We start from the raw sequence: 27,093 nt of genomic DNA, 5'->3' as shown, positions 1-27,093 counted from the left end.
TGCCTCCCTCCCTGAATGGATGCAAAGGTTCACTGAGACAACCTCACAAAAGCAGTTTTTCTAAATGTGTAAAGACAGCATTTATTATTTCAGAGTGTCTACGGTGCGAACGGTTGGTTTCAATATGGCCTTCCCCTGGGAGGCTGTGTGGACATCTGTCTGTGTCATTCGTTCAGGACCCTTCTTCCCTAGGGGAGCTGCCCTCGCCCCCACCCTGCACGGCTCGGGCTGGCCTGGCACTCAGCAGGGGAGATACCACAAACACAGGGTGGCCAGGGTCCAGCAAGGCCCGTGACAGTGCCATCCTGTGGCTGGCCTCGAGGACTCAGAGGTGAGCAAGCAGGCACAGCCTCTCCCCTCTGGTGCTGGGATCCAGCCTCTGGTCCCCTGCTCCCCCCAGTGGCACCACAGAGGTCCCTGAACTCCAGGCCTCGGCTACTCAGCACTGCCAGGTTCGAGATCCTACATGGAACCCCAAGATTGGTGTTACCCAGAGCTCAGAGAAAGTAAAAGCGTCACTTCTATGGTTTCTCAATCCACATGTCCACAGAAACAAATAAAAATCAGTGAAAATCCTCTGGCCACCCGCATCACCCATACACTTACCCAAACACATTCCATGGCTTTGTCAATTTTAGTATGTCTCGGCTCAGACTTCATGCTCATGGCCAAAGCTAAATGTTCTTCAGCCTTTTTCCACTCCTCCTTCTTGGCATACATGAAAGCAATATTATATAACACCTAGAAAAGCACAGGCCACAACACAAAACTTGAGGCTGCTCCAAATCTAGGCACCAGGGAAGAGCTAGCCTGTGTGCTCCTGGAATGTTGCCTGGTGACATTCCTCCCTTTCTCAGCTTTCCTGGGAATATCTAAAATATAACACCATCGATCTTGCTACCGAGTTATGCCGGGCTCAAGGACAGTGTTAAGAAAACATCAGGACGTAATGCATAAATCCAACATCATGTGCATTATTCTTTCAACAGCCAAGTAGTTCAGGAGGGGACAACAGCTATTATGTTGCTGTAGGACTGAGAAGAGTGATGTGCCCAAGCCCCCTTGAGGAGTGGGGAATAAAACATATGTGTGTGGACTCCCGATCCAGCTCCTGCCACTGAGCCTAGGCTGAAAGACTGGACGGTGCAGGGTGGGGAGAGAGAGAGGGTTCCAGACGCATCATCTTGCACCAGCGCCAACAGAACCCTGCGTGGAACGTGGTTATGAGTGACGAGACTGTGGAATAGTCCTAGGGGCAGGAGGAGACTGCGGGCAGAAGCTCAGTGAAGCTAGAAAGAGATTCAGCACAAACCCAGGGCAGCGCTCCCCCCAGGACAAGACGGAACAGCACATTCACCAATAATCATGATTTCCCAGGTCTTGAGTTGGGTGGTTCATACGTGTTTGCTTTATTATTATGCCTTACATCTTACTCATAGAACCAAATAATCTTTTGGATGCATCGGCAAGAAAAAAAAAATACTCGGCTAAGTGTAATAAACAGATTCCCAAGCAAAGATGGGAAGGCGACAGAGAGTGAAGACCAAGGTGACAGCTAACAAAGAGGGTTTACTTTACTTTTGTTCTTTTTCAGGACAATGCAGTGGGGTCCTAGAGCCCCTACGACACCTCCCTGTGTGGAGGACCGGCTGAGCAGCCAGGAGCCGCTGCAAGCTTTTCTCAGGTGTAAGTTAGAGGAATCACAGCCTGATGCCCCCCCCCGCCCCCACGGGGTGGGGGTGGCTCTCCAGAGCCCCAGACAGGAGATATAATTGGTCAGCGGAGGCCTAGGAGGGAAAGAGGTTGTTGGCCTTCTCTACATCGTGGAGGCCGTGCGGTGCAGGGGTGAGGGGCACAGGTACCCCAGGGCTGGTTCTAATACGTGGCCTCCCCAGCTTCAGTGTTTAATGGTGGCAAGAACGTTGCCTGCTTCCAGACTGTTGTAAGGAATAAATGGAATAATTCACATAAAGCTCGGAGTTCGGTTGCTTGGCACCAATATTCCGCACTACTATGACTGTTATTTGCTGTACTACTGTTGGGGCTGGCTGGCGGCTGAGCAGAGAAGGGCTTTCATCCCCCACGTGCTGCCTGTCTCCTCAGAGAACCATGCCCACAAGGTTTCCGGGAAGAGGCAGGGCTGGTTCTGCAGACTGACGCCACCTGGGGATGCTCTGTGTTTACAATCGAAAGGCTAAAACCATGAAGGACTTTGTGCTCCTGGAAATTGGTGTTGCCTGTTGGTGGCAGCGTCACTGTCGTTCTCATTGCCATCCTCATCCTCACTGCTGCTGCCCACTGACTACCTGTTATAGGCCACTTTACCTGCATTACCTCTCACCCCCGCAAGCACCATGTAAGCTGGGGCCTCACTTCTGTGCTGCCATAGGTTTTCCATTGCGATTCTCTTGTCCTGACCTCACCACCTCCCATTACACGTGACCCTGAGCTTCTGGGGGCTGACACCTTGTCTTATGGAGCACTGGACCTCTGTTGCCTGACATTATAAAATACATGGATTTACTAAGGAATGTGTACGAGGTAAGTACTCAACAATCTTTACAGACAGTAAGGAGCCTGAGGCTCAGAAATGATGTATAATACCTAGGATCACACAACTGCCAAGTGTTGGGCTGGGATTTGATCCCTATCTACCTGACTCCAAAGCCTTTGCTGTAGCCAGCTTCCAAGATGGCCCCCAGTGATTCTCGCTTCTTGGCCCTCACCCTCCTTTGCCCTCTAACATCCAATGAAGGGACACCTGGGCGGCTCAGCGGTTAAGCATCTGCCTTTGGCCCAGGGTGCGATCCTGGAGTCCCAGGATCGAGTCCCACATCGGGCTCCCTGCATGGAGCCTGCTTCTCCCTCTGCCTGTGTCTCTGCCTCTCTCTCTGTGTCTCTCATGAATAAATAAATAAATAAAATCTTTAAAAAAAAAGAACATCCAATGGAGCTGAGTTGGATCACCAATAGGATATTATGGATATAAGGGGGTGTGGCATCTGAGGCTAAGTCATGAAAGACATTGGTCCTCCCTATTACTTTCTCTTGGATCATTATGTTCTCTGGGGAAGCCAGCTGCCATGTCCTGACAAGACTCAGACAATGTTTTGGAGAGCTTCATGTGGCAAAGAATGGAGGCCTCCTGCCAGCAAGCGATGCTACCTTGTCAGACCCTTAAGTCATCTTAGAAGTAGAGGCCCCCAGCCCCAGTCAAGCTTTCAGATGATGGCAGTGCTGGCCAACATCTTGACCACAACCCCTTGAGAGCCTCTCATCCAGAACCACCCAGCTAAGCCACTTTTGGATTCCTCAGCCCCCAAACCAGGAGATAATAAGTGATATTATTTTAAGGCACTGCATTTTAGAGTAATTTGGTATTTGACAATGGATAACCAATGTACTTTGCCTCTACAACAGTCTGCCACCCACATCTGCAATGTGGTTCAGGGCCTCGGCCAGATAAAAAGAACAGTTTATCAAGGCGAGTACAGGACTGTGTTTCCACGGAGTTAGTGGCTGGTGCTGGGTGAGGGCACCGGGAGCAAACCCAGAAGCAGAGAGGTCTAGATTCCCTTCCGGACTATTTCTGAGCCTCAGTGAGCTTTGCCTCCTGCACACCTACTTGACCAGCCCTGGCCAGCCCTGGCCACGTGTGCAGGAAGGGAGGAGAACTCAGGTCGGCTTCAATATTCCTATTTGGTTCCCTGCTACCTTCTCTTAAGACCTTTTCCCACAACAGATTTTAGTGACTCCATGACTAGAAAAGCCTAAGACTCTTTGAAAAGGATGATGTGATTTCTCAGAAGCCAGGGTTATACCCTGGTCAAGAAGAGAGGGGTGGCATTATATATATAGGAAAATGACACAGTCTCACATGGCATAAGGACATCAGACCATGAAAACTCCAGCTTCACCTGCAGAGAGGCCCATTAGGCCAGTATTTCCTGCCCTGGGGTCATTTCAAGTCCAACTACAGGGGATGATCATATCTCCCATGGGATTCTGTTTGGATGCCACTGTGTTTTTTGCTTTTTAAGATTTTATTTATTCATTCATGAGAGACACACAGAGAGGCAGAGACATAGGCAGAGTGAGAAGTAGGCTCCCTGCCGGCAGCCTGATGCGAGACTCGATCCCAGGACCCTGGGATCACAACCTGAGCCAAAGGCAGATGTTCAACCACTGAGCCACCCAGGCATCCCAGATGCCACTGTTTTATGAGGTACTTGGATTCCCAACCCTTTCATCTGTGCAAGTGGTTCTCACTGGCAGTGGGGGGGGGGGGGACGGACGGGGGGGTGATTGGCAGTGTCCAGAGATATTTTAGGTTGTCATGTGGTGGTGGTGGTGGGAGGGGGGGCTACCAGCATCTGATGGGTGCACAGAACCGTCCCCTACAACAAAAAATTATCTGGCCCAGCACATTGGCAGTGGCCTTGTTGAGAAGCCTCCCTCTCAGGGGCTGGCCAAATGCCAACCAATTCCCTGCAATTCCCAAAGCCTCATCTCCCTAGACTGTGAGAAGTGAGGGAAGTTGCTCGCCTGCTGCAGGGCTGGATGGGGGCACAAGTCCCCAGGGGCCTGGGCAGCTGGGGGCTCTATTATTAGTCCTGAGCCACCCTGGGAACCCATGGCTTCTCCTGCCTGAGAAACTAAAGCAAGGGGACTTTTTTATCAGCCATTCTTCTAAATAAAGATCTATGATATTTGCAGGGCTTTCAGTTTTTAAAGCTAGTGGTGTATATTTGGAGTTTAGGAGGGGGAGGGGGAGGGCTGGTTGGAAAAAGCACAGGAGCCTGTGGAGTCAGAGCCAGTCATGTTTCTCCCTTTTGGTAATAGGGAAAATAAGTTATCCTTCTATGGAAACCTTCCCTAAATTTGTGCTTTGAGCTGTTCTTTGAGCTGGGGAGGACAGATTTGTGCCAAATTGCCCTCACTCTTTCTTTGGGTATCAACCAAGTACACAAAGCCAGAGCTGTGAATAGCAAAGAGCGTGGTCTGTAACTCAGGAACTGAGCAAGGTCACAGCGGTCCCGTACCGATAGTGAGCCCACGATTTTGGATTTGTTAGTATAATGCTGAGCAAAAGAGCTTGTCAACCGGAATTATGCAAATTATTATGAATACTTTCACAGGCCAGCATGCCCCGGGCCCAGCCTCCCCTTGGAGAGCCCAGCAGGCTCATTTCCACATGGTGCTTTGAGCCTTATGTTAATAAAATGCGTGCCCTCAGTGGCTTGAGGCTCCGGGATGAGCCTGAAGTTCTTGATCTGAGTCTCTTCTCGAGGGGAACTCTGAGTCCTGAGGCTTGGGAGCCCTTCCCAAGCTCACAGAGGTGTCAGCGGCTGGCTCTGCACCTGCACTGGCACCCCTGCCCTGACTGGGCCCATCGCCCTTACCTCACAGGCAAACAGCTTGAACTGCAGCCCCAGGATCTTGTAGTCTATCAGCTGGTTCCCTCGAAGCTGAGTCAAGGCCTCTTTGAGGTCTTTAATGGCCGAGTCATATCTGCAGGACAGAGGGATATGAGAACACGGGCCAGGGCACAGAGAGCAAATACAGGGTGGAATGTACGTCCGCTTCCCTTCCCTGCCCCATCTCGCCGGGACAAGAGGCCTCTCCAGTGCCTTTTGGCTTGCTCTAGCTCTTTGCCAAGCCTGAGCTCCAGTACTCCATGCGAGCGGTGCCCCAGAGTGGGGTGTGCATCCCAGCACCCCTGGGGACGACTGCCAGACTCAGGCAATCATGGGTATTTTCTTCTTTCTGGGCTGCCTCCAACTCCTACCTCTCTGACAGGCGGCTTGTCACTTCCCAGTAGAACCCTCGTCCTCTCCTGAGGGATCCCAGCAGAGCCGGCACCTGCTGCCCCTAAGTCCCTGTGCAGCTGATTTGGAGCTCACTCCCCACTCCCCACCATCCATCAGGCCAGCCTGACACTGCTCCTGGGACCCCTTCCACTGCCAGTGACATCATCCTCCTTCCCCGGAGTCTTCTCCTTGGCCTTCTTTTGAATCCAAGTTAGCTCTTGGTGTCGTGGCCTTCTTAGCCTCCTCCTCCACCCTCTCCCTCCACACACTTTGGAAAACAGAAGAAAGAAACCACCAATTAAGCCAGATGGCATTTCTAACTCTGCTCCCTGCACTGCCCTTTTGCTTTGTTGGATTGGCACTGTGCTGGCTGGCTCAAGGTGTACAGGGCTGCTGTCACTGGATTCGTGACAAGACAATGGGGCCGGCCACGTCAATAGTGCCCACCAGGATGTGGGCAGGACCTGGATCAGGTCTCCTTGGCCTGCCCTTGACCTCCACAGAGGTCCTGGTGAGAGCCACTGCTAGGCTGTAGCAGGTAGGAGGCATGAAAAACAAGCTGCTCCCATCTCCTTAGCATCCTGGCCTGGCAGGGACAAATTTCGCTGTCTGGTCGTGGTTCCATCTGGGCAACCGAAACGAAGGTGGTGAGGCCTAGAGCTGCCACACGCAGCTTCTCTTGGAGGCAAGCCTGGAATTTGGACATGGACTGGTGGTGCATGGACGGGGGGGCTGAGAGAATGGGACCAGATCCATCAGCTCTGCTCTTAACCAGGAGACCCTGGCAAAGTACTTTTCTGGCCTCAGGTTCCACATCAATAACATGAGTGTATCAAGTACAAGGGGCATATGAGAGGAGGAGGTTGCTAGAATGTCCCAGATCTAATTTCTGGACTCAAAACCCCTTGGATCTGAGTTCTAGCTCTGCCACTTACGATCTGGTGACAGAGAGAAAGTTATTTAATTTGTCTGAGTCTGTTTCCTCATCTTTACAATTAGAGACTAATAGTAGCACGTGCCTCCCGGGGCTATTGTAAGAGCAAAGTGAGGTGAAGCACCCAGGTGCTCAGGACTGTGCTTGGCACACACAGTAATTTACTGTTGTTGCTGATTACTATTATTATTATTATTATTATTATTATTATTATTATAGCTCTGAAATTCTGGCAATTAAATTCATACACCAATCATTTATTACATGCTTAACACTCTACAGTGAATTAGGTATTATCTGTAGATAAAACCCAGTTGTGGCAGCTGGAAATGTGGTCTCAATGGGCTGACCAGGAGGGTGGGCTGGTCCAGGGTGACTGGGGCAGAAGCTAGATATTTTGTTTCCATTTCATTTTTTTAAAGATTTTATTTATTTATTCATGAGAGACAGACAGAGAGAGAGAGAGAGAGAGAGAGACAGAGACACAGGCAGAGGGAGAAGCAGGCTCCGTGCAGGGAGCCCGATGTGGGACTTGATCCCGGGTCTCCAGGATCACGCCCTGGGCCCAAGGCAGATGCTCAACCGCTGAGCCACCCAGGCATCCCTCTGTCACCATTTCTTTGAAGTAACTCCCACAGCAGCAGTGGCTCTAGGAGCAATGGGAGAGGCTGGATCTGAAACAGGAGAGTAGCTCTCTCTAGCACATCCCAGTTGTTAATACAGAGGATTGTAAAACCTGCTGGGGGCGCTTGGGCGGCTCAGTGGGTTCAGTGGCTGCCTTCGGCTCAGATCATGATCTGGAGGTCCAGCCCCACATCCCCACATCCAGCTCCCTGCTATTGAGGAGCCTGCTTCTCCTGCTCCCTCTGCTGTTCCTGTCACTTGTGCTCTCTGGTTCCCTCTCTCTGTCAAACACCTAAATAAAATCTTAAAAAAAAAAAAAAAAAAACACCCTAAAAGCACACAGACCACTCCTTAAGAAGCAAGTAGCATGTTAAGTAGGTTACGTGTTCAGGGATCCCTGGGTGGCTCAGTGGTTTAGGGCCTGCCTTTGGCCCAGGGCACGAAACTGGAGTCCCAGGATTGAGTCCCACGTCAGGCTCCCTGCATGAGCCTGCTTCTCCCTCTGCCTGTGTCTCTGCCTCTCTCTGAGTCTTTCATAAATAAATAAATCAATCTTAAAAAAAAAAAAAAGTAGGTTACATGTTCTCACAGACATTGCCTAGCAGGGGAGAGAGGAGGCCTGCCTGCTTCTTCTCTCCAAGCTGGGAGACTGGGTGGCTGGCTGGGATTCACAGAGCCAGGAAGGAGGAGCAGGTGGAGCCGCAGGTGACCCCGCCTCGGGCAGCTGCAGTTTCCACCGTGTTCCACCGCCTGTCTGTGAGGTAGGTCCTCAGCTGCCACGTGTGGGGCGCGGTCAGCATCCACCCTCCCGTGTGCCCTCCTCCCTGGCGAGCAGGTGAATTTTATTTTTTAAAGATTGTACTTATTTATCCATGAGACACAGAAGAGAGAGAGGCAGAGACACAGGCAGAGGGAGAAGCAGACTCCATGCAGGGAGCCCGGCTCGGGACTTGATCCCAGGACCCCAGGATCACGCCCTGGGCGGAAGGCAGGCGCCAAACCGCTGAGCCCCCCAGGTGCCCCGAGCAGGTGAATGTTAGCTGTGAAGTACCCTGCCTGTGTCCGCCTGGTTCTGAGCGAGCCCAACAGAATCCGCAGGATTCTCTCCTCTGCCGGGCTCTAAAGATCTGGGCCCCTGGGAGGGAGGGAGGGAGAAAAAAACCGACAGAGTATCCAAAGTGCTTGCTTTGTGTTAAAAAACGGGGTGAGTGGGCAGCCCGGGAGGCTCAGCGGTTCAGTGCCTGCCCTCGGCCCAGGGCATGATCCTGGAGACCCGGGATCGAGTCCCAAGTCAGGCTCCCTGCATGGAGCCTGCTTCTCTCTCTGCCTCTCTCTCATGAATAAATAAATAAAATCTAAAAATAAAGCCAGGTGGGAGGGACCCCTGCTAAAGGGCTGGTGTAAATGACTGGCTGCGCGCCCACTTGTTCCCTGGAGCTGCCCCCGGGGCACGGGCTTTGATGCCCACAGCTCGGCTGGGCGCACGGGCTCCACAGGCCTCGGGCTGAGAGCCCCAAGGGTCCCCTAGGAGGCCAGGAGGCTGGCAGCGTCCTGCCGGGCTCTGGGGGGTCGGGGGGTGCTCTCTTCACTCCCCCCATCCCACTGTGCACCCTGTCCCAGGGCCCCTGGCTGCCCTGCACCCGGAGCCCTCCGGCTCCAGCCACCACCAGTGGCTTTGCACTGGGTGGGAGCCCGAGGGCGTCTCCTGCTCACCCTTGTGGACTCCGACGGTGCTGATTATTCCAGTGAGCGGAGGGTGCGGTGGGCTGGCCCGGGGACCCGGGGCCCGTGCCCCCTCGGGTTCCAAAGAGGCCCGTGGGCCCCTCCATCTCGGGGCCTGCCCCTCCAATCCCAGCGCCGAGGTCCTAAGCCCAGGACCCGAGCCGCCCCTTGGAGCTCCTTCCCCTTTTAGGGGGACTGGCCCCCAGATCGCTGAGAGTGCCCCCGGGTCAGCAACGAGGCCCCACCTGCCTTCCCAGGAGGGTGCCCCAACCTCATCCTGTGGAACCTCAGCGACCAGAGGGCCGCAGGACCACATGCGAAAGTGGGGGAAACAGGAAGAACGCGCATCCTCTTATCACCCCTAAAACAAGCCCCACTGTAATCTGGGGAGATTTCCAGCCGGCTCTCCACGAAGTCCTCTTCCTACATCCCCGTGGCACTTGTTTCAAAATACTCTCTTCTAAGCACTTGCCCCTTTCTGCCTTGATTATACTTACTAGGGTTCATGTCCCGTTTCCCCCTTTTACCTTGTAAGTTCCTTAAAGCAAAGGGTATATCTGCTTGCTTTTACTGTGTTTAATTGATTCTATAAGCATTTATTTTTTTTAATATTTTATTTATTTATTTATTCATGAGAGACACACACACACACAGAGAGAGGCAGAGACACAGGCAGAGGGAGAAGCAGGCTCCATGCAGGGAACCCGACGTGGGACTTGATCCCGGGGCTCCAGGATCACACCCTGGGCCAAAGGCAGCGCTAAACCGCCGAGCCCCCGGGCTGCTCTCAATAAGCATTTATTAACTACCAGAATAGACATGGAAATACAAGAGTGAATAAAGAAAAATTTCTTCTCTCAGGAAACTCACCTAGTGGAGGAGACAATTATACAAGCCAACATCTGTCACAGAATAGACAGATGTTATTTTAAAAGGCACAGAAGAGGGCAGCCCGGGATGGAGTCCCACGTCGGGCTCCCTGCATGGAGGCTGCTTCTCTCTCTGCCTGTGTCTCTGCCTCTCTCTGTGTGTCTCTCATGAATAAATAAATGAAATCTCAAAACAAAACAAAACAAAAAAGGGCACAGAAGAGAGCCGCCTTAGGGCAAATGCATGGAGGATGAGTGAGCGGGTTGGCACCCGCTGGACCACATAGGAACAGGCCAGGGAACTTCATCCTATAGGATTGGGATCCACTGGAAGTTCATAAGCAGATCACATTTATTTTCTTAAAGATCACTCTGGAATAAGATAAGACTAGGGCCTGGGAAAGCAACTTGGAAGTAATTTCAATAGTCCTGGTGAAAATGAGAGTGTAAACCTTATAGTGCTGGTGGAGAAAAATGGGTCTGGGATTTAAGATTTTGACAAGGTTTGGGAAAAGAGACACTCTGGGTTGATCCCCGGTAGAGATTTAGCTGCTGGCTGGCTACAGGTGGAGGTCAATGCTATGGAAGAGGGTGAGATCCCTCAAGGTTCAATCATGGAATTTCAGGGGATAATGAACCCCCTGAAACTGTACACAGAAGTACGTGCTTGTGTGTGCTTTTCTGGAAAGACAGCCCATACGTTTTGCCATTAAACCACCACCTTGGGGCGCCTGGGTGTCTCAGTCCATAAGCAACTGACTCTTGGTTTTGGCTCGGGTCATGATCTCAGGGTTGGGAGATGGAGCCCAGAGTTGAGCTCCACCCTCAATGGGGAGTCTGCCTGAGGTTCGCTCCACCCCACCTCCCCCCACTCTCTTTAACTCGCTCTAAAATAAATAAGATAAATCTAAAAACAATACTCAACCACGGCTGTTGTGATAAAAGGGGAAAAGGTCAAGAGCAGAACCTTGGGAAGTGGGGACACCAACGCATATGGGTGAGCAAAAAAAAAAAAAAAGAGGCGGCTCAGAGTGCAGACTAGTGCCTCATTTACAGTATTTCCTCAATAGATAGTTGCAGACTCGAAGATGAACCGTGGGAGATTTTTCTCTCGAATTTAACTATTATCAACCACAGACTAATTAAGCCTCCTTTCTAGAACTTTCTAAGATCTGTCTGCTTTGCTCAGAATCTGAGCCTTTCGGGTTCTGGGACTTCTGGGTATTTTTGTGTAGAAGTTTCTTCTGGGAGCCTTCCTTGTTAGTTGTCTCCCCTCATTATAGGCTGTGAGAGCTGGTTAAAGGATGGCCTTAGAGTTTGCCATTTGAGATTTAGGATCAGCTGGAGGATTTGTGCTCTTATTTCATCCATCTGGAGAATTCAGGGATGAGGTAAGGGGGAAGAATAACTTTAAGAAGGGAGACAGAGGCAGGACCCCACCAGAAGGTAAATGCTTGTGGGTCTCTTCCCTCTGCTCCAGGCTTTCTTTCCTTGGATAGCCTCTGTGTCTGCGGGGGGGATTGGGGTGGGGTGGGGGGGAGGGGGCTTTCTTTGGGAAGACTTCTCTCCTGCTTTTCCTCATTCAGGTGATTGCATCTACATCTTGCAAGTCCTCTGATCTTCCTGTGGTTGCCCCTAGCAACAGTGGAGCACTGCAGCTCTCTGGGCTGCTTCTGACCGACCCTGGAATCCAGGCATTTCAAGACTGCATGGATGAGAGCCCTGTCCCTCCCCAGTGCCCGGATGTTCTCTGCCATCCATCAACGCCATGCCTCACCTGCTGCCCATGCTCACACACAAGTGTGTACACATGTGTGTTCACACACATACACGCACTGCACCACCCACACGGTGCCCCCACCCTCATTTTCACTGTTTGAAAGTTCTTCCTTAGGTTGAGCCAAATTCTCCTTCCCTAGAACTTGTGTCCACTAATGGGGCAATTTCTACAACGGGAAGTTTGCCATCCTCTAAAAGATTTTAAATTGGTGCTTAGAAGAGTTTTCCTTTGTTATTTGTAGGTCTCTTTGGGGGGTTAATTGGGAGCAAGAAGTGGGAATTAACTTTCATTTTCTATTTCTTTGGTTTTATACTAATGGTTTCATGGTGACTGTAAAGACACCAGAAAATACAGATAGGCTGACGGAGGACAATGGAAATCCCTACAATATTACCACCTGGAAAGAACTGCTGGCAACGTTTTGGCCTATGGCCTTCCAGACCATTCTGTGAAACAGGAATGGGATTGTGTTATACACACTGTTTTGAAATCTGTTTTAAATTTAACACCTACTATGATTTTTTTCCATATTGATATATATGCCACTTATTTATCTGTATTACTATATCCTTATACATATGATAGTTTATATTCTTATCTTGGTGGCTAAATTATATGTCATTGAATGGATTAAACCAGGCTTTTGAAAACAACATCCTTTAGGAATGAAGGAAGGTCTTGATGTGGTTTCATGATAATCCTCATTGTGAAATAGCTCACTACCTCCTAGTAGAAGACCATCATGGGTGTTCCCTTAATGGCTAAAATATTTCCAAGCAGCATTGCCCCAAGCTATGACCCATCAGGAATGCTGGTGAGGTGCCACACCAGCTGAATGGAAGGCGTATGGTGGCTACGTAGTGCGCTGTGACACAGTTGATCTCTAACTGGGTGACAGGCCTGCCTTCCCTCCCTCCTTCCCTGGGGAGGGCCTCTGCGTCATGCTGATGTATTTCATAACTGCCCAGAGAAGGCCAGTCACACTTCCCAACAGAAGCTGGAAAGATACTTCCCAAACACCAAGCCTAGCAGCACCAAGACCCTGTCCGGGCTTCTCCGCAAACTTCCCCAGCTTGAGCAACCCTGGAGCACTTACTTCTCCATGTGGTAATAGAGCATCCCTCTTTGGAAGTAGGCCACTGCCAAGTGCTTGTCTTTGTTAATGCTTCGGGTGAAAGCCTGTGGAGAGAAGAAGGGCCTAGCTGTGGTCAAGGGGCCAGGCAGTGGGGAAGGTGAGATGAGCCCAGAGGGAGAGGCAAGACCATTTAGGAGCACAGTCACTATCTTAATGGTGAAAGAGACTTAGAGGTCAGACACCTCTGTAAAATGGAAATGTTAATATCTATCTACCTCTCAAGATAGGTGGCTGGATTAAAATCATAAAAGTAACAAAACATGAGTATTGAGTAAATAAATATTATGCAATTAAAATAATAAGAATGCATATAAAATGCCAAGAGTAGGGATGACGCAGGAAACCAAAGAAAGGCACAGTGAATGAGGGCCAGAAGCAGAAGAATGTGAGGACTACTCTAGCACAGTGCGAGGGAGGCCTGGCAGTGAGCAAGGGGAGGTGATGGCCACCCAGGGCCGTTCCAGCTTCGTCCAGCAGCCCCTGCTGGCATAGCTGTGCCCAGACTGGCTGCCGCACTGGCCCATCTCTCTCCCCAACAATGTGCACTTTGTCTCCAGCAGCCCCCGGAATCTGGGGTGCTATTGGCCCAGCTCTGAGAGGAGGTGGGGCCTGTGGTCCTCCTCCCACCAGCCCAGCAGTGAGGCCCTCTCCTGCTCCCATCTGCCCACCCCAGGGCCCACGTGGACTCAGCAGGCCTCCTGAGTATTCCAGTAGCTTCTCTCTTGTCTTTGCTCACTGGCTGGTCATGGCCACGGTCAGGATGGCCGTGGGAGGAACTGGCTGTCTAAAGATTCTGGGGAGTCAGTCAGCTATCCGCACACCCTTGCAAAGACTGGCAGTAAAAGGGGAAAATAAGAACCACTATTTACATTTACATTTAACAGTGGATGTTACCCAGCATTTAATAGTTGGTGCCTCGTTTCATCCTCTTGCTCTTTGCCCCTCTCAGGAAGCTGAGAGCCTGAAGTCTACATGACCTGCCAGAGACCAAGGTCTAGAGACAGACCTGGGACTCTGATCCTAGATCTTCTGCTTCCAAACTCCAAACCGTCTCTGGCTTAGGCTGGCCAATCCAAAAAGTGATCCCTGAGAATGCTCAACCCCATATAAGAGAACATGAGAGAGAAAAAAAATATTTGAAAGAAATGCTGGGGCACCCCCATAGCATGCCCTAGGCAGACATCATTAATCAGTCATGGTAAGGTTCCCCTGTGCCAGCCTCAGAATCCTAAAAAAAAGTGCCCTGCATAACTGATGAGGGTTGTCACTTGAGAGGAAACCCGTTTTCCTCAAGTGCCTCCTCTTGATCTCTAGGGCAGGCAAAGCTCACCGAGATGAAATGCCGGGAAAGCCAAAAGACGGCCTTCCTAACCGGGCGTGCAGCCTTGAGCTGATAGAAGAAAACATCACTAGGGGAGTCTTCACAGAGGTGTTAAAGAACCACTCCAGAATGATTTGAATGTAATAGATGGAGAGGAAAGGAGAGCATAACCCACAGCTGATGGTTCCCAGCCAGTGCCCAGCGGAACCACCTGGGGAGCTTGTAAAAAAAAAAAAAAAAAAAAAAAAAAAAAAACCCAAAAGGATGGTGGCTCAGCCCCCCCCCCCCAGGCCGATTCAATCAGGATCCTTGGGGGTGGGGCCTGGGCAGCTTTTGTTGCTTGAAAGCTCCCCGGAGGTTTCTAAAGCACAGCCTGGGGGAAGAACCGCTAATTCCCGGGGCGCAGGGGAGGGGAGGCCCCAGGGAGAGGCTCCTCCACTCACCTTCTCCGCCTCGGGCATGTTTCCCAGGATGGTGTGCATGCAGCCCACGTTGAAGCAAATCCTGGAGTGGGGGTCCTGGACGGCGGCGAAGGCCTCCAGGGCTCCCTTCCAGTCCTTCTTGTCGGCTGCCAGCACCCCTTCATTCCAGAGGCTGATGGCCTCCGCCAGGGACATGGCCAGGCGCCTGCCAGGGGCCCGGGAGGCCGCGGGGACCCCGGGAGAGGCCAAGCGGGTGTCTCGGGTGTCTCGGTGCGCAGCGCTGCCCCCAGGCCGGCCGGTGCCCGGTGTGGTGCTCAGGACGCGGCCCACCTCCCCTAACACGACTTCTGGGTGTTGCAGAGGCTCAGGAAATGTCCCCACCTTTCGGGCAACTGACTCCCGAGCCTCCCTTGAGAGAGACAAGGGACCGAGAGAGTGAGAGGGCGGGCGGGGGGCGGAGTGCGGGGGAGAGGAAGTCCTGCCGTGGGTCACTTCCCCAAAATGCTTCTGCTCTGTCACCCAGCCGTCCTGTCTGCCACCCCCACTTCGGGGCACCTTCTGCTCGGGCCTCTGCCCCAGGCCCCCGGGCTGGGGACAGCGGTGGCAGGTGATGCACTCCACCCCCTATTAAATGAGGATGCTGGAGGAGAGGCTGCTTCCTCCTGGTCTTCAATGAATCCCTTGCTCCCGTCCTCATAACCTCACGGACTCGGACTCTCTGGATATAGTTGTTTGTTCATCTTGAGCTAAAATGAGCAATTAACAAATTGCTGCGACGGGATGCTCTTGGGTGTCCACCTGGATCTGAGATAACGTTTATGTAAAACACTTCGGAAGGTCAGAGGCGACCAGTTTCCTGCAAATGTCAAAATTAGGAGCCGGATAGGCCTGGGGGTTAGGACTTCTCCTGCCCTTCGGTGAGCAACTGAAGCTCGGAAGAGCCCCTGATAGCTTATGCGTGTCCCCGTCTCCCCGATTTAAGGTTGAAGGCTCCCTTCCTCGCTGGAAAAGGAAGAGTCCGTGAAACCTCCCCACAGAGTGACTGGGAGCAGAGGGTGTCACCAATATGACTTACTCAAATGGTGACCTCGTAATTAAAACGCATGTTTATGGGGATCACCCTTTGTTCTGTAGCAACTGAAAGAGCTCACCGGCTATCACCAAACTTCCCCAAAGAGCCTGAAAATAAATTTTAAGACCATACATTCTGTAGGGCTTGCACACCCGAAGGTGTGAAGATAGAGAAGCCGCGTGCGTGTGTGTGCGTGCGTGCGTGCACGCGCGCACGTGTCTACACAGGACATCCACTGTGTTTGGCAGCCCTGCCCAACTCACTTCTTTGCCTGGGAACCCCCTCCTCATGCTTCAGGCCCAATGAAATCCAGCACCACATTCCAGCTAGTAGGCTTCCCTCTCCTTTGTACCCCCTCTTCCCTAACATTTACATTGTAGTTGTTGCAATTTATTTCTTCCTCTGCTCAACTCTGAGAGCCTCTGCGAGCTGGGCCTGTGTCTTCTTATGCTAGGATCTCCAGAACCAACACTCAAGAAATGGTGATGGGATATCCCCAAAAGAAGTTAGAAACCATTGGCAAATGACCTACAGGGGGCAGTGATGCCAGAGGGCCATACTGTTGACTCTACTCAGTGAATAAATCATCAGAACTTGATTAGCATGTTGACTATTCCCAGGAAAATCAAGTGGTTTTGCAGCTAACCTAGATTTTATTTAAACTTTTGTGGTGGTTATTCCTTATATTTTTTGACCTTATTGTTCCTAGCCTGCCATGCACAGTTGCCCTCCAGCTGGCTCCCGTGGTTTTTCTAGCTTCATTCTCCAGATTGTCCTTTCACAAAGCCCTGCAAACTCTACCACTACTTGTTCCCCGCCCTCTAGGTCTTCATTTCCTGCCTCTTTGCTTTGGTTCAAGCTGCTTCCTCTCCCTGGGCTGCCCTTTCCACATCTGCACCTCCAAACTCACCTTGCACAGCGCCTGCTCAGAGATCACCTGCCTTCCGAAGCTGCCTGGAAATCAGGCTCACCCTAGGGCCCCCAGACTGTGAGCTCACCTTCGTCTCCCACGTGGCCCTTATCCTCCGTCAGAGCGGAGTTCTGTGTGCGTGTGTGCATCTCAGCCCCTGGAACAGACCGCACACTTCTGGGGGGAAGTCCTGGGACTGGCGCATCCTTATCAGCTCAGAGCACCAGCAATGCCGTCCATGCTCAGCTCTGTCCCCTTTCCCAACACGTTCCTGTTGCCAAGCCAAGCCACCGGCACTCCTCACCTCTCCTCGTCCCCCTCATCCATTCTCCACACTGCAGCCAGACTGGGCTTTTAAACAACAAGTCAGATCACCTCCTGCCCCTGTCTTGAAACCTTCAAGTGCCTTCATGGTCCTCTTAGAATACAAACTAAACTCCATCTCATGCTGCAGAGAGGACCCTGCCTGCTGCCCCATGCTCTTTCTGTGCCATGTCCCCTCCCCTCTCCTCCCTCCCAGTCCCATTTCCTTCCTGTGTCCTCAAATCAGCCAGGCCTGTTCCCTCTGCCTGGAATGCTCTTCCCTCAAACCTCTGCCTTCTGGTTCCTATTCATCTTTCACTTCCTCTGAGTGGCCTTTCTTGACTATGACCTCACTCTGATGAGGTCTCACAGCCATCAGTTCTCTCTGTCACAGTGGGGTTTTTTTGTTTTTTAAGTAAGCTCTACACCCAATGTGGGGTCTGTACTCAGAACCCTCAGATCAAGAATTACATCTATGGACTGAGCCAGGCAGGTGCCCCGGGTCATGGTGTTTGTCCCAATTTGTAACTGCATATCATCTGTGAAGTTGTTTCTGTGGCCCAATCCAGAGACAATCATTACCACCACCTGTAATTACAGCAGTTATTGATACTGTTGGTAGATGGCCTGTCATTACAGCCATCCTTCATTCCCCTTCCTCCTTTTCATAAAACCCCACTTTTGTTCAAGTCTCTGCTTTCCTGAGGCCCTGTGCGTCCTTTCCCTGTGCTTCGGGGAAGATAAGCCCCCAACACTGCCCCAGGCAGTGGTTTGGACACAAGCATAATTCTGGTTAATAAGACATTAGGGGAAGTCTGCTAAGGAATTCTGGGAAAGATTTTTTCCCCCTCATTAAAAAAAAAAAAAAAAAGACACACGGGAAACAACAGCAGTTGTTTCTCCCCCAGGCAGTACTGTGAAGATGTGCCTAGAATAGTGGCAGCTTTCTTGTCACCATGAGGAGAGTCAGCAAAGATTGTACTAGTCGGAGTCTTGAGGAAAAGGATATGGAAAACAAAACAAGACAAAACCTGGATCTTTAATGATGTTGGTGAGCTCCTAAATGAACCCATCTTGGACCTACCTCAGGACTTTTTATTTGGTGAGGTAATTAATATATTTATTGCTTAAATCACTTGAAGTGGGTTTTTTGTTATAGTTTTAAACCTTCTGAGAGAGGGGCGCCTGGCTGGCTCAGTTGGAGGAATGTGCAGCTCTTGATCTTGGGGTTGTGAGTTTCAGCCCCACATTGGGTTTAGAAATTATTTAATTTTTTTAAAGATTTTATTTATTTATTCATGAGAGACACACACACACACAGAGAGAGAGAGAGAGAGAGGCAGAGGGAGAAGCAGGCTCCATGCAAGGAGCCTGAAGTGGGACTCGATCCCAGGTCTCCAGGATCACACCCTGGGCTGCAGGCGGCAGTAAACTGCTGTGCCACTGAGAGTGCCCTAGAAATTATTTAAATAAATAAATAAAAACTTGAAAAAACACAACATTCTGATAGATATACCACTGTGTTCTCATTCCTAGGACAGCACTTGATATAGGAAGTATTTTGTAAACATTATTTCTTGAATAAATTTTGCAGACGTTTGGATAGCAAAGTTTCGGCTCACTACCTTTGAAATTACTCTAAAATTCGGAATAAGCAGGATTTAGGCATGAGTAGCTAAAAGGTCACAGAACTCCTATTGCATTTATTCAATCAGCTGGAAGCTAAGAACATTCCAGTGCTTTCCCTTTTCTCTGAGGGAGGAGTCTGTGAAATCTAACTTGTAATTTCCATTATTCCTTAGCACTCAGCAGCTACCTCCTCATCCCCACTTTTAGCATTTAGTGTTTGATGGTTCTTTTTTTTAATATTTTATTTATTTATTCATGAGAGTGTGTACACAGAGAGAAACAGAGGCAGAGACACAGGCAGAGAGAGAAGCAGGCTCCTCACAGGGAACTGGATGTGGGACTGGATCCCAGGTCTCCACGGTCACACCCTGAGCTGAAGGTGGCACTAAACCCCTGAGCCACCTGGGCTGCCCTACGTTTGATGGTTCTTTAAGGTTTTTAACTAGATGAGGCTTCTATCACAGGCACCTCAAATGGTCAAACCATGTCTCTATTTCCCTTTATCTTTCTTCACACTTGATTTAGTCTAGTCACATGGCAGGTTCTATATAGACTTTTGCTAATTGGGCAAATGAATCAAAAACTAAGAAAATTGCATCCTATTTGAAAAATATAGTTTTATATAATCTGTCACTTATTTATATAAAGTAAGGTACATTTGTAATGAAAGGGAAAAGTGTATTCTTTCTATGGCCTCATCTCTAACATCAAGTGGATGTTTACAGCAAGTACCAGATAGGAACCCCTCAGGACCTCATGTACTATATATAAACTTGGTCTGGATTTCACAAAGAGCATATGGAACACCCAGCATGGATCCTATTGTTCAGAAATGTTAGTTGAAAGCCTCAGTATGAAAAGTCTTCCTTTTCCAGGAATACATTATAAGATTGTTTTGTCTAATCTATCATTGTAGTAGTATTGTAGTAGTTTTCTATGGCTGCATAACAAATTACCACCAATTTAGTGGCTTGAAATAACACATGTTTACTCTTTCACAGTTTTCATGGGTGTGGAATATGGGCATCACTTAGCTGGTCTTCTGCTCAGTCCCATGAAGCTGAGATCAGGGTGTGGGCTGCATCCTCATCTGAAGGCTTGATGGGGGAAGGATCTTCTTCTAAACTCCTGCAAGTTATTGTCAGGATTGTAGCTGTAGAGCACATGCTTCTTGCTTCCTCAAGGCAGACATGGAGAGAGGGTCTCTACTTCATTGAGTCTCTGACCACTAGACTCCCTTTTAAAGGACCTGTATGACTGGGTCAGGCCCAACAGAATGCAATTGGCCTTTTCAATCCTGTGTCTTCTTTCCATAGTATCCATCCACTAAATGCAATCAAGCTACAAAACCAGGGATGCAGGGATGCCTCGGTGGCTCTGGGCTTGAGCATCTGCCTTTGGCTTAGGTCATGATTCCGGGGTCCTGGGATCAAGTCCTACATCAGACTCCCTGCAAGGAACCTACTTCTCTCTCTGCCTATGTCTCTGCCTCTCTGTGTGTCTCTCATGAATAAATAAATAAAATCTTTAAAAAAACAAAAACCAGAGATGCAGTTTTCATCTTCCTTGGACAGGCTTAATATTCCATGGGACTTTCTGTCTAGGAAAGCCAGGTATCTGGATAATTCATTTATGTGTTTCTTTAGCATATCTCCCTCAAGTAAGTGGATTCCAAGTCAGTGGGTATCCAAGGAAAAATGCTGCTCTAAACAAGACAGTTACTGGGGCACCTGGGTGGCTCAGTGGTTGGGCATCTGCCTTCGGCTCAGGGCATGATCCTGAAGTCCCAGGATCAGGTCCTGCATCAGGCTCCCTGTAGGGAGCCTGCTTCTCTCTCTCTTCCTTGTACCTCTGCCTCTCTATGTGTCTCTTATGAATAAATAAAATCTTAAATTTTTTTAAATAAACAAGACAGTTACCAATATAGAAAGAGTAGAAATGGACCATGTCACAATACAAAAAAGGGTGATGTGCAGAAGAGTTAGAAATGTACTTGCATTAGTGGAATAGAATTTTTAAAGATCCTCTTTTGCTTTCCCTGTAGTGTCCCTAACAACTAAAACAATGTTTGAACACATGATAAATATTTGCTGAATGAATGAGTAAAGAGTAGATATTAGGTTGTGTTCCTCCCCCTGCTTTTCTAGGAACTGCCTATCTAATCCATAGCAGGAGAGTAGGGCCTATGGCCACATTTGAACAACATGTTTCTGGCTGGTTGGATTGTAGTGGGTGTTTGACAGGCTGGACCAGTTAGGTTCTGACTCCTGTGAACTGGAGTTTAAAGGTGGGAGATGGTAGGCTCATCTCTTTGGGGAGCTGGACACATGACATGTAAACTTAGTTGCTGTGGGTCTATGATTTTCTGCCATGAGGTCCAGGAAAGCAGAGAAAACCAGTCTGCACAGAGAAAGAATGAAGCAGATGCCCACTGAGAATTGGAGGCCAGAGACAGAGACAGTGAAACCCATTGACTTTCCAGCCACTGATTCCAGGATTTCCTGAGGCCCACTCAAATTCCTGCCTTTAGCCTCTAAGAGATACTGATAGGCCCATAAAATAAATTTCAGTGTTTTCTTAGGTTTACTCTAGTTAGATTTGTTGTATGTCAAAAAAAAGAGAGACTTGGCAAATAAAAAATGAAAAATAGATGTGCACCCATGGCCGAAGGCTCTAAAACAATCAATTGTTAGTGAGGGATTCTCAGAAATACTAAGCATAACCACATAGTAATCAGGGATCTCAGTGATGAAAGAAATGGAAAGGCATTGGGAACTCTCTCAGAGGCCAGGCATGCAGAGGTGATGGAGGACATGGCTCTTGGCCAAGGACGAATCCAAATGCTGTGCAAAGAGATCAAAGGCAGGGTAGAGGAGAAGCTGAAACCCAGAGTGAGCTGAGGCTGCAAAAAATACTAGGGACAACACAAAGAGCTCCTTAGTGTCTGAGGAAGAGCAGGGAGGGTCACTGCTTGGTGCAGATGGCGTGAAGTTAGCAGATGTCAAAGTAAAAACAGAAGACCCAGAGGGCAGTGAGAAAGCTGATAGCTTCTTTAAAGAAATTCTAGTTATCAAGTCCAGATTCGCCAAGTCCCAGGAACCAAAAGATTTTGCAAGTATGATCCTCAAAACCTTGTCACTAACTGAAACATGGCAAAGACTGGGATAGATGCTAGAAAGCCAGGATGGATGGGTAAGTGTAGTTCTAGATTTCCAAAAGGCATGAATTCTAAAAACAACACCAAAGATTTACCAGCAGACCACTGGAAAGGATTCTAAAAATATAGATTATTAAACAGAGGCACTTAAAAAGGGAGCTGGGACCTTTAGGAACTAGCTTGAGTGTACAAGGAACAAGTCAGGTGTTCTTTTCAGGTTTCCTTTTTTGAGAAGATTTTTCTAATCAGTGGGAAAGCGCCGTATACAAATATCAGAAACATACTTGGCCAAGGTATTTCTAAGACAAAACAATTTACATAATTTAGTTGGCTAAATATTATATTCATAGAGCCTTCCTGAAATATCAATGCCAACTTGTTTCTTTAACCTTTTAACAAAAAGGATCAAATTTTCAAATGACTCAAAGCTTGGAGAGAGAGAGTAAACATATAAAATGACAGAATCAGAATTGAAATATTGCCTGACTTACACTGATCCAATAAAACTCCAAGTTGAAATTTGATAGGAATAAATGTAAATATTTACTCCTGAGTTTAAGAATTCAACTGTCCAGGGCTGCCTCACTGGCTCAGTTGGTTAAGCAAGTTGGTTAATTCTTGATTCCAGCTCAGGTCATTATCTCAGGGTCATGGGATGAAGCCAAGTTGGGCTCTGTGCTCAGTGGAGAATCTGCTTGAGATTCTCTCCCTCACCCTCTTCCCTCTGTGCATGCTCTCTCTCCTCTCAAATAAGTAAAATAAATAAAATCTTAAAAGAAGAAGAAGTAGAAAAAGAAGAAGAAGAAGAACTCAACTGTTCAAAGATGGGTAAGAGACAAAGCTTAAGAGCAATGTCTTGGAAGAAGCCTAGCCATTGGGTTGACTTAAAGCTCATATGAGTCAACAGAATCATATGGTTGCCAAAACAGCTAATGCAATCGTAGGCTACATTAACAGAAGTGCAACCAACTCTTGTGTCAGATGGCTCTTGACCCAACGACTCATACAGAGACCTGAGTAATCTCTCTGTTGACCATTGCAGGAGATTGCCACCAACTTTCTAGCTCAGAACATACTTGCACCCATCCTCTTGTATCTTCTATTGTCTGTCATCCTGATCTGGCTAGTGTTCACAACTCTTTCCCCAGAACCCTTGGCTGAGATGAGATGTTGGAAGGTTCTTATTTCAGTCCCTTTTCTTATCTTTACAGCTCAACTGCCAAAGAAGACATAATTCATGCATTCTTCACAAGGGGACACAGCCCCCTTTTCTCTGGGGCTCAGATTCTTTTCTGGACTTCGGGACACTCAGCAAACATGGACTCCATTAGCAAATAATAAGTCTAAAGAGCCCTTTTAATGATAGGGCTCTTCCATTTCCTCTTAGCACTAGGGTTGGCCTACCTTGTCTAGGACTTTCATTTGCTTGACACCCACACCTGTGAGCACTTGGGTGCAGAGCTGAACCCATCAGAGCAGTGTCTTCAAGTAAGGACACATACCGTTGGTGGCTCACAAGGTGATTTTAGGCAGTATGTAGATGCAAATTCCTATCATAATAGCTGTTGTATTATTTTAATTATTTAATTTTTTGATAAATAATATCTTCACATGGTTCAAAATTATCACTCAAGTCATGATCTTAGGGATGTGGGATAGAGCCCCGTGTGAGACTCTGTGCTCAGTGTGGAGCCTGCTTGTCCCTCTCCCTCTGCTCTTCTCTCTCTCAAATAATATTTAAAAAAAATTTTTTTGAAAGATTTTATTTATTCATGAGAGACACAAAGAGAGACAGAGACATAGGCAGAAGGAAGAGAAGCATTCTCCATGCAGGAGCACAATGTGGGACTGGATCCCGGAACTTCAGGATCCCGCCCTGAGCCAAAGGCAGACTCAATTGCTAAGCCACCCAGGCATCCCAATATTTAAAAAAAAGTTTTTTTTAATAAAATAAAAAATTAGCAAATGTGGAAAATTTTCTTCCCATCATGGCCAAACTCTTCCTACCCAATAGGAACCACTTGTGTTAATGTATTGGTATTCTTCTCTCAGAAGAGATTTTTAGGCATGTGCAAATGTAGACCTCCTCCTCTTTTACGCACATACCATTTGGTATACAACTGCATCTGGTCTTTCTCTTAACAATAGTTCCTTATCTGGGCATAAAGAGCTTCCTCCTTCCTTGTTTATGGCTATATCGTTGTTCTTCCACATAACCAGTTTTCTGTTGATGGACAGACAGGTTATTTCCAAGTATATGCTAGCATAATAATGTCACAATGAATGTTCTTGTGTATATGTCCTTTCACACTCCTGTGACTATATCTGTAAGGTAAATTTATAGAAGTGGAATAGGTGTGATAGAGTGTTTTTTATTTTCATTTGTATTCAAAAAAATGTATAGCTAGCACACCAAACACAGTTTCACAGTTTTTATGTTTTAAAATGTGACTAGGGCAGCCCTGGTGGCTCAGCGGTTTAGAGCCGCCTTCAGCCCAGGGCCTGGTCCTGGAGACCCGGGATCAAGTCCCACGTCGGGCTCCTTGCATGGAGCCTGCTTCTCCCTCTGCCTGTGTCTCTGCCTCTCTGTGTGTGTCTCTCATGAATAAATAAAATAAAATCTTTAAAAAAAATAAAAAATAAAATGTGACTAAACATTTATTTTATTTTATTTATTCATGAGAGAGGCAGAGACATAGGCAGAGGGAGAAGCAGGCTCCCTGCAGAGAGCCCGATGTGGGACTCAATTCTAGGACCCCGGGATCACGACCTGAGCCAAAGGCAGATACTCAACCACTAAGCCACCCAGGTGCCCGAGGCTAAATATTTTTAAGGGAATTAATGAAAGAAAAATACTAAGCAAATGACATCATAGGTAAATTGAAAATATTACTAAAAATTTGAAGGTGATATATACATAGGGCTGGAGTTTGAGAAACACTGACCTAGTCCGGAACTTTTATCTTTCCTGCCCAAAGCTCCTAAAATCTCCATTTAACGCAGGGTTTGAAGGTGGAGAAAATGTGCAGAAGAGGGAAAAGCTTTGGAGTCCAGAAACCTGGGTTTGAAGGTTGGTTTTTCTCCAGCTGGCTGTGGTCCTTACAGACTCTTTGTGGCCTCAGATTTCCCACGTGGCAAAGTAGGAGCAATAACACAGTCACGTGCTTGGAACATAGGACCTATTTGTTGCACAGTGGCTATTATAATATAGCTATTTGGAATAAATTGGGGGAAGATAGAGAAGTCAGAATCTTTGCTCTGCCTAGCACTTTCCCTTTCAACACTTCTCTAGACAAAAAAAAAAAAAAATTTCTAATGGCAGCTAGAAGTCCCAGGCTTAGAAGGTCCCTATGCTTGGTTTCATTCCTGGCTGCCACCATTTTGAAATGTTTAATAATTCTGAACAAGGGGCCACATTTTCGTTTTGCACAGGGCATTGCCAATTCTGTAACCAGTCGTGTATATAATGTCAGGCACACATAATGTCAGGTGTCTCTTCCCTCCCACTGCTACCCGCAACAGACGGCTCCTGTTACTCCTGAAAGCCCACAACCTCGGTACCATCTATGAGGCTGAGCAGGCCACCTGCGCTGTGGTCTGGGGCCCTTCTGCTGACCCATCCTGTCACAGTCCTACATCTATCACAGACATCCTCAGGCTGAGGACATTCGGAGCATCAGTCTAGGGAAGAGCCTTTGGGAGCCTGGTTCCAAGTTCTTCCTGGCTTTCCAGGGAGTCTCAATTGGTCAGAGCCAGAATTTGGAGGTGGCTCAGTGACTTCTGACCCCAGGCATGCCCCTGAGTTTTGTGGAAGCCCTTAGCCACCTGAGGGCCTCTCTCATCCTATGTTTTTTTTTTTTAATTTTTATTTATTTATGATAGTCACAGAGAGAGAGAGAGAGAGGCAGAGACACAGGCAGAGGGAGAAGCAGGCTCCATGCACCGGGAGCCCGATGTGGGATTCGATCCTGGGTCTCCAGGATCGCGCCGTGGGCCAAAGGCAGGCGCTAAACCGCTGCGCCACCCAGGGATCCCTCTCATCCTATGTTCTAACCAAGAAATTGTGGGGTCAGCAATCCTGGATTCAAGTCCTGGGTCTCTCATGTCCTACCTAAGCAAACTTTCATAAGTCCCTCCAATTCTCAAGAGTCTCTGGTTCCCTCTCTGCAAAATGGTTATTAGAACAGTGCCTAACTTGCTGGTTTGTCCTGACACTGAAATGGAAAGCCATAGAAAAGGGCCAGGCAGCTGCTAACACGCAGTGGGTTCTATCAGTTTTCCAAATGCATGAGAGAAGAATGAACAGTCTCTGTTTGCTTCATGGGGTGCTAATCCTCTGTTCTGACATCCCCATCCTCCTAGTCCAGGATGATTGGAGCAGAAGTCTCATAGCATGCTGGGCACGACTTCCTCAGCCGGACCCTTGGGCATTCAAGTCCACTTCCATCCAAGCTCTGAGCAATTTCCTCTCAACTTCTGATTTGCCTGCACTTGGCTCTATAGATATTTCCCCCTTAGAATTCCTAGCACATAAATACTCCGCAGAATGGTATGTTACACTGAGATGCAATTAAAGCCATAACATTCATGACCCTCTGCCTAGGGTTATTGCTATGGAAGTGCCCCTTTACACAAAACACTAGACTTCCTGCGTTAGAATCTGTTGCGATTTCTCACAAAACAGAGTTTTTCATATTTCCTTCTCTCCTTCTTTGGATTTTCCATTTATAAGCCATAAATGACACTTCTATTCCTTACAGCCCAGGGCCTTTCAGACCCTCTTGTGCCCTCTCCTCCCATCCCTATCCATGGGGGCTAGAATCCTGGAAGGAAGATGGGGAAATAAGGCGTTTTGAAGACTGGAGAAGTGGTTCCTAACAGGGCAAGGAAGCGTATTAAGAAGTTATTGCAATGTTTCAGGCAAGAAATAATAATGCGGAGGCAGGTGCAGGAAGACAGGAAGCGTGTGAGGCAATGCCAGAGACAATGGGGTCTTGCACGTGGAGATAAAGGAGAGGAGGGATCAAAGATCAAGGAGTCCCTGGTGTTTCCAGCGAGCCTGAGAGGCTAGGAGGCTGCCACAGGAAGTGGAGGAAATGGAGTGGCAATCTCATGCACTCCCAGGGCTTCATACAAGTAACTCTCAAATGCTGCTTCTGACAGTATTGTTCCTCCAGAGCCTAAGTCTGAGATGGGCTGATATGACCTTAAGAAAACAAAGACTTGGGGCACCTGGGTGGCTCAGTGGCTGAGTGCCTGCCTTTGGCCCAGAGCATCATCCTGGGGTCCCGGGATGGAGTCCCACCTCGGGCTCCCTGCATGGAGCCTGCCTCTCCCTCTGCCTTGTGTCTCTGCCTCTCTCTTTCTCTCTCTCTCTCTTTCTCTCTGTGTCTCTCATGAATAAA

At 48.5% G+C, this 27,093-nt stretch overlaps 1 protein-coding gene across 1 annotated transcript in view; it reads right to left on the bottom strand.

The window, feature by feature from the left end:
• The window catches only part of NCF2 (neutrophil cytosolic factor 2), a 30,176-nt gene extending 15,150 nt beyond the window's left edge, over window positions 1-15,026 (bottom strand). The window contains exons 1-4 of the mRNA XM_055319330.1: window positions 14,639-15,026; window positions 12,836-12,918; window positions 5,403-5,511; window positions 607-741 (exon numbers count right to left, since the gene is read on the bottom strand). Coding sequence (XP_055175305.1) covers window positions 607-741; window positions 5,403-5,511; window positions 12,836-12,918; window positions 14,639-14,812 — 501 coding nt within the window. The 5' untranslated portion in view covers window positions 14,813-15,026. The remainder of the gene's footprint in view (window positions 1-606; window positions 742-5,402; window positions 5,512-12,835; window positions 12,919-14,638) is intronic.
• Window positions 15,027-27,093: the final 12,067 nt, after the last annotated feature.

This window comes from Nyctereutes procyonoides, unplaced genomic scaffold (genome assembly GCF_905146905.1).
Source record: "Nyctereutes procyonoides isolate TBG_1078 unplaced genomic scaffold, NYPRO_anot_genome, whole genome shotgun sequence".
Taxonomy (NCBI): Eukaryota; Metazoa; Chordata; class Mammalia; order Carnivora; family Canidae; genus Nyctereutes; species Nyctereutes procyonoides.
The sequence above is the reverse complement of the archived record's forward strand: the minus strand, read 5'-3'. Positions and strand labels throughout refer to the sequence as shown.